Below are 8024 nucleotides of genomic sequence, written 5' to 3' on the forward strand. Positions count from 1 at the left end.
AAAATGCATTAAAAAAAGAATATTGATATACTTCAGATTCAAGTCTGTTTCAATAGCAGGAGTTAAAACTTTATAGTATGGTAAGTTCATTTGCAGCTAAAACTACTTCTAATCAAACACACTATGTAACATGTTCGGTATTTCTGTAAGGCAAATTCCAACTTTACTCACAAATATGCCAGACGCTCCCAAGGCCAATGCTTTGAAGACATCAGTGCCCCTACGAACACCGCCATCAAGAAAAACAGGGACGCGGCCCTGTGCAGCTTTGACAACCTGAATCGAGCAATTGAGTAACCATAAGTTCTGCCTGATATGTCAGAACTTTGGAAAATGTAGTTTGCTGATGCTGTAATAATGTGCATTGTTGAATGATGCATGCTTAGTACTGAATCATGAACATGTGCATAAACTAAGACATGATAAGACTGTTCCTCTGCAATGTGAATGTGGATGGATGCATGCAATAATGGAGCCAGGGGGGCAGAGGGTAGCCATTGCCCCATGCCCCCCACCCCAAAAAGGCCTTTCACGAACATACCTATGTACAATATAGGTTTCTTTCCATTTACTCCCACAAATCTTTCATATTTAAAGTAGTTCCCAACCCTTCATACTTTGAAATTTGTTCCCTAAATCTTTGAATAGATTTAAAATCCCTTGTTATATTTAACTCCCAAATTGTTAACAACAGGTGAGTGGTTAATGAGGAACGGGTAATTACTGAATTACCAAATCAACCAAAATCAATATGAAAATAAACCAAAATCAAGTTCGAAATCAGTGGATCATTTCAGTCTATTATCATATAATCATCTCTAATGTGTGCTCTAACGAAGTTTATTTTAGAATTTGTATGGGTTGCACAAAAAAAATTGAATATGACGAATTATTCCCTCAATTTTAACAAGCTTCTATTACGACTAATTTCAAATTACTTAAAAGATATGGAGGATTAATATGGAAAAACCTTATATATTTACAGATATCATACTTTCATGTAATTTTATTTGCATCTCAAGCAGAATAGGAACATGGTGTTTCAATTTCCATGTATTATTGCGTTTAATATTACAACAATGACATGCGTTTATATTTTCATGTGGTTTTACAATTTGTGATGGAATTATGAATGGGTTCTTTCATTTGTCACGTTTTTAATATGAAACTTTAGCAAATTGAAGCATGTTGATTCAACGATAGGTGCATATGTTAAAATGATATAAGTAACAAAAATAATTTTTGTAAAACTTTTATGTTAGATTCTTCTTCACCGACTTACATATTGAAACTTTATAACATGTTGCCAAATTTGATCAATTTTTTAATGCATGATCATTGCATTTTGGACCTCATCTGGGGGGGGGGGTAATCTTGGCTCATTGGATGCATGTAACTCTGAGCAGATGTCCAAGTATGTTGACAGCATTGAGAATTTGATACTTTTAGATTATAAAGTTACGACTCTCAACCCTCAATAAGTTTAAGATGGTGTCAAAGTAGCCCAGATGGCCAGATCGAAACTCCACCAGACATGCATTTTTAGCGGATTTGAACCCTTGATCTGCGGAAGCATGCCCAGGCATAACATCACCTATTTGTCATAAGAATATAGCCTTCAACGCTCAACTCAACATCAGAGTTTTGGTGTAGTGGAAGGAACCTCTGACACTCTCACTCTCAACCCTCACCAGAACTTTAGACTTTTGATATAGTCGAAATGACAAAAATCCTGTATAAATGCTACGATTTCTTTCCTTTAGGCCAGGACCAAACAAGCATCAGGTTACATACTCATGCATAAAGCATGTGAGGTCTTGTCTATAGGAAGCCATAACAGAATAATAGTATGAAGATGGAAGTAAAGATAAGAAAACTTACCTCTTCAAGTGCACTAATAGTTGCAGGAACATAATCCAGCTGACGAGCTCCATGGTTAGACACTATTATACCAGCTGCTCCGGCCTGTATGGCCAACCTTGCTGCATTAATGTAAGTTAGCACAGTTGAGTAGTTGTTTACGATTTTTGAAAAACAACAAGAATGAGGAAAACTGAATGAGGACTGGTGCTCACTGTCTTCCGCAGTCATTACTCCCTTCACCAGAATCGGCATGGTTGTAATTGTCTGCAGCCACTTGACATCCTGCCAGATAAATGGCATACATTCTTCTCATTAAAGAAATAAAACATGTGAGAAGTGTGCAACGTGTGGTGCTAGCAATGCAGCATATGAGTTGGCATGGGTGCGATTGTATTACAGAAAATATCAATATGCGACATATGAGACACAGCCGACATAATAAAGTGGAGATGCATGTGTCCCTAAATTCTCACTGTGTAAAGAAGAGAATGTAGCTTATGAATAATGTTAAGAAAAAAATCAATGTTCAGCACCAACATGGCTCCTCGAACAATCGATAATCCACTAATATTCAAAGGTTTCTCCAAGTTTCAGATTGCATTCATCAATGACTTCACAATTTAGTTGGATTCTAAGAAAAGAAAAAGGTGCCCATTAAACCAATTTTGAAGTTTGTAAAGGCATTGCATTGCTCAATTATGTTTCTGAAGTGTGAAAAGTAAAGGGGTATCTATTATCTAATAACATATATGTATACATAAACACACACATACATACATCATCGATAATTAGTGCATATGATGTTGATATGTATGTATGTATATTTTCATTTCTTACATCTCATTTAATGTTATAAAAGGTTCACGTTGGAACTATAAACAAAAAAAAAATTATATGATCATAAGTATAAAAGAAAGATTCTAAAATACCTTCCAGCTCAGAGACCTGTCAATTTGACCAGCAACATATGATGCCAGACCAGAGTCATCAGCCTGAATGATACAACAAATAATTTAGAACATAAATAACACTGAAGATATTACCTTCGTAGTGCAAAAACCAGTTATTCACCTTGTCCATCTTCCCAAGGTTCAAGCCTTCAAAGTTCTTCAGGGTTAGAAACGGAGGCAATGTAAATCTGTGCAACAATACACGAAAAGGGATTCAAGTTCTTGAAAAGATGGGGCTTTCAAAATCAAAATTTACAGCTTGTGTTAAGATGAGTGCTTGTCAAGTTGGATTCAGACAGCAAGTCCTTGTCCATTTAATATCCTTGCATTTGTGTAACTATCCCGATACCTACGCGGTTCATTGATTTAAGCCTAGTTCTCTAAGATTTTTAATGAACAAGGTCTGGGCCAAGGAATCTTCAAGAGTGATCAGCCATTTGTCATTTTTTTTATCAAAGAGGATTTTATTTATAGCAACATCAGGATGATTAAAGTGAAGAAACGCCTGTAGAGGACTATTGGACAGCAAAACATATATTTTGTGACTCTAGAATACTTACGAAGCCAAGGAAAAAAGATCATAAAATAGCTATATAACCAGCAAGGATATATAAATTTGAACATCCAGAAATTAATAGGCAAACAGAATATTGTAGAGATTATGATACTGATGCATGACAATGCAATAGCAAATAGAACAAGAAACCATATTTCCAAGAAATTAATGGAGACTCAAATAGACCCGAATTACTTAACCAAACAAAACATGTTCCTTGCCACAGAGCTGGATTATAAAAATAAAAAATAAAAATAAAAATAAAAACTAGAGTCGTGTAGATGTCCGAAAGTTGTGGTTTAAGATTGTGGTTCACGCTTTTAATTTAGGTTAACTTATTTCAAAACAAGAATAAGACATGTATATAGTTTTAAGGTTAGTTCTCCTCTTGATCAAATTGAACATGAATTTGTTAAGCAAACACCTGTTCTTAATGTCTGCCTCCCTACGACCGAGCCTGGGAGTATCCACTGTGAGAGCGATTGCCTTGAAGCCAGCCCTCTCAGCTCTTCTGACAAGCTGAGCTACTACATTCCTGTCCTTATAAACCTGAAATTTATAAGCTATAGGTGGTAAGAGGAGAACTAAACCCTGGTTAATTTTGACAAAGATATTGATAATGAAATATGAATATTTATCAAATCTAAAAAATAATTTACTTACGTAAAGCTGGAAAAAGCGGATGCCTGGACCAGTGGAGGCAACCTCTTCAACACTAGAAGTAGCCCATGAAGACAAAGTCTAGAAAAAGAAAAGGCACAAGTTGCAGTGCAGTCATGAAAATATGAAAATTAGAAATTTATTCAAATAATAACTGAACTTGAATTCTTGATAAGAATAAATTGACAAGCATGGGAAATATGTAGCTAGATGATTTTGGAGAAATCACGTAAATAATTTATGATGGTATGTTGAAAGAGCCATTATAGAAGAATACCAGTATCCTAACCTCTGTATTTCTTCATTTAACATCATTCAAATGTCAGAGGGCCTCAAACCTAAAGTGCCAACTCCTAAGCTCCCAAAAGAAAATGAACAGAAAAGATTTTAAAACACGCACCCACCCACCCATGCACACGCACGCACGCATGCCCGTAAAGAAACGAGTGAGGCTTGAATGATATCTGTTCTTGTGATCCAAAGAACAGGAGGCACATTTTCTTTTTGTATCCACTTACAATCTAATCCGGTGGCATACATGGGTGCATTTCTGAGTGTTCTTAGGCCTAGGTGTATTTTGTTAAGGGGTTAATTGGTTCGTTTCCTTCATTTTCCAAAAACGATTTTCCTTTCACTTTTTTGTGTTTCCTTCACTTTCATGAAAAATATTTTTTGTGTTTGTTTCGCCAAAAAATATGGGTTGAAAGTACTTTCCACCACTTTTCTTAGTTTGGTTCAACTTGAAAAAAGAAGAAAACAATTGATGTGTGAATAGATTCCCTCACTTTCTAGTGTTTGGTTCAAATGAAAAAAAATAAAAAACCATGACTATGGTCACCATGGTATGCTTACCACCCGTATAGGATAAATTTATTTTTAATATAAATTGAGAGGTGAACATATACCAACCGTCACATAAAAATATTTAAATTTTTAAGGGACTAATTTGCAATTTCTAAAAAAGATTTGAGGTAGTGATTTGCAAAATATTTAAAGATTTGAGGGGCTAATTTTCAAAATATGAACAGTTGAATAGCTTGAGCAGGTTGCTTCACAAGTACTTGGTGGGCCCCATACTTGCCCATGCCACTCATTTGTGTGTAGAGCCTTCACAATTTTGAACAAGCACCTGCTCGCTTCCGCAATAACTGGTGGGCCCCACAATCACGCGTGCCTGTCATTCGTACAATTTGTCGAGCTTTCCAACCATTTCCGTATTTTTAGAGCGGAAATGGGAAGCTCTCATCTCTCCTACGTGGAGCAATTTTCCTACGACTTTTTCCCCTTCTTACTTCTCCAACCAAACCCATGAAACGAAACAAAAAAAAGCTGAAAGTTGACAGGTACAGATGGTGAAAATCGTTTTCAAGGGGCTGTTTTTGTGAACCAAACAGCCCCTAAAAGGAAATTAGAACTATTATGCTAACTGATCCTATACATATGGTTCACCTCAGAATGTAGCTTAAAATGTAGCCCTATATACATGAATTTATTCCAATAACAATATAACATTTTCTTTTAAAAAAATATTAGGCACTGGCTGTGGGTAACTTGTTTCATTAATAATCTTATTAAAGAAAAGGGTTAATTTTTTCCACCTTTTACTCAAAAAAATAAAAAAAATAAAAAGAAAAAAGAAAAAGAAAGAAAAAAGGGGGAAAAAAGAAAACTATACAGCATTAGCGAAGCACTCTTGTTAAAAGAAAAACTCATTATAATCACAGAGAAAAGAGAAATCTGCCACGTGATTCATTCTCATAATAATTTTAACATATGCCTAGATAAGGCTTAATTGCACTTAAATACCCTATAGTTTCCATATGATGCACTTATTTACCTTAACTTGTGTTTGGTAGCACTTATATACCCTTAAGTTTTTAAAAACTCACTTATATACCTTCACGTGTTTTTGGCCGCACTTATATACCCGAAAGTTTTTAAAACATTGTCCTAAATACCCTAAAGCTTTTAAAACTAACACTTAAATACCCTAAAGTTTTTAAAACTTGCACTTAAACACCCTCATTTATGCAAACTTAATGGCTATTTAAGTGCAAGTTTTAAAATCCCTAGGGGTATATAACTGCTGCCAAAATAAATAGGGCATATAATTATTGCCAAAACAAGTGAGGGTATATAAGTGCAAAGTAGGGGAAACTATAGGCTATTTAAGTGCAATTAATCCTATAGATAAACTATAATATTTGTTCACATAGTATGATGTGTTCTTACACAGATCACCCTCGATTTTGTTTTATTGCCCCTTCTGAACAAATTCTACTCCGGCTACAACGTGTCAATCAGCCTATATAGGGTTAGGACAAACTCCTCTTTCATCCATATTTTTCTTGCCCAGAACTTCGTCAATAGGGAGTTGCTCTCTATAGCTGACCTTATTGGATATAACAAGCTGAAATGAAGACAATGATACAACAACAACAACAAGCCTTTACCCCACATTTTGGGTCAGATCCTATTCTTCCATTTAATTTTGCCAAGGGCTATCTCCTCCATTAAGTTAATCATTATCATCATAATTGCTTCAAACCAAGTTCTCGCAGACCTACAGATAGTCCTCCTTACTCTTTTGATTATAACCTTATTGCTTCTCCTAATTGATGCCTTGGGCGGTCTCGTTGTATGTAGCCAATCCAACTCTGTCGATTCTCTCCCACTTTAGCCTCATTAGGAGCAAACCTCTAACTACCTATAAGTCCAATCATTTCAAAGTGTGAAATCCAGGCGATAATGACAATGTTAATATAAATATGAAGACAGGAAAGCTTTGATAGTTTCAGCATCCACTATTTAGAAAGGTATCTAAAGTACAAATGTTACAAGCCAGACTAAATAATCCAAGCAGTTTTCTCCGAAGTAGATAGTCTTATACAAAAAGCATGCTGGTCGCTACGATTGCTAGGTAAGCTTAGAGAACCAGAAACAGCTAATTGTTCAACATGAGGATATATGTCACTCAGTATATGATAATTATGACTAACCATGATCGTTCCAGCTGCTGATGCGGCCCTTGCAGTTGCATACTCTCCTGCGGAATCAATTGATATTGTAAGTGAACTCTCTCTTATTAACCATTACAAGAAAAGTACTAACTCAGATGTAAGATAATGCTTTACTTGTAAAGTAGACCAAGATTAAGATCCAAAAAGTAAACAGACTTTTAAGCACATAAACCACACTCTGAACCTTAGGAAGTTATAAATTTAACAATCAAGACACAAAATTCTCACATACCAATTACGGCATCATATCTGAAAACATGTTATTGCTTGGTTCTAACATCTAGTTCAAATGGTAAAGTACATGCTAAGGGGATATAAATTACCTTCAGGGTGAGCCATTTTTTGCATGGCAGTTGGAGCAATCATGATGGGCATAGATAAGTTGAAACCCAGAACAGTTGTGGTCATATCAATCCTCGACACATCAATCAGTATACGGGGACGAAACCTAGAAGAAAACAGAATGATCAGTTTGAATGAGTTGAAGTGAACTTAGGCTGAAGAAATGCCTACTGAAAAGTCCATATCATTAACACTTTGTATCAGAATTAAAAATAAAATAAAGAGAAATATCTATAATTAGAGATGTGTTTACAAATTTCATATCCTTTAATTTTCAAAAATAAAACTTTCATTCGGATTCATCTAGTCATGTTTAACATGGATCTTTATTTTATGTTTTTAAACATGATATTGATAATGTAGCTTTATCAAACAATTATAATTGACCATTCTTCATAACAAATACAGAACCTTTTTCACTTCTATTGAGCAATGACCGATATTAAGAATGACCCTACATGATTGTCTAATCTTCTAAAGAGCAGAAGTAAAAATCGACAGAGACCCAATATTATTTTAAAAGCACATAACTTACTGATACATTTTCCTTATTTTCCTTTAAAGCTAATTTATGAATGTTCTAAAAGCAAAGTAGTTACAAAAGCAATAAAATAGGAACAATTTTTTCTTCTC

General features: G+C 34.9%; 1 protein-coding gene across 2 annotated transcripts in view; it reads right to left on the reverse strand.

Annotated features, from left to right (window-relative positions):
• Positions 94-8024, reverse strand: part of LOC109845021 (peroxisomal (S)-2-hydroxy-acid oxidase-like) — a 9015-nt gene continuing 1084 nt past the window's right edge. For both annotated transcript variants that reach the window (XM_020414206.1, XM_020414205.1), the window contains exons 3-11: positions 7373-7497; positions 7029-7075; positions 4033-4110; positions 3794-3918; positions 2935-3001; positions 2793-2855; positions 2076-2145; positions 1882-1982; positions 94-276 (exon numbers count right to left, since the gene is read on the reverse strand). In XM_020414206.1, the coding sequence (XP_020269795.1) occupies positions 109-276; positions 1882-1982; positions 2076-2145; positions 2793-2855; positions 2935-3001; positions 3794-3918; positions 4033-4110; positions 7029-7075; positions 7373-7497 (844 nt within the window). In that variant the 3' untranslated portion in view covers positions 94-108. The remainder of the gene's footprint in view (positions 277-1881; positions 1983-2075; positions 2146-2792; positions 2856-2934; positions 3002-3793; positions 3919-4032; positions 4111-7028; positions 7076-7372; positions 7498-8024) is intronic.

This window comes from Asparagus officinalis, chromosome 6, assembly GCF_001876935.1.
Source record: "Asparagus officinalis chromosome 6, Aspof.V1, whole genome shotgun sequence".
Classification (NCBI taxonomy): Eukaryota; Viridiplantae; Streptophyta; class Magnoliopsida; order Asparagales; family Asparagaceae; genus Asparagus; species Asparagus officinalis.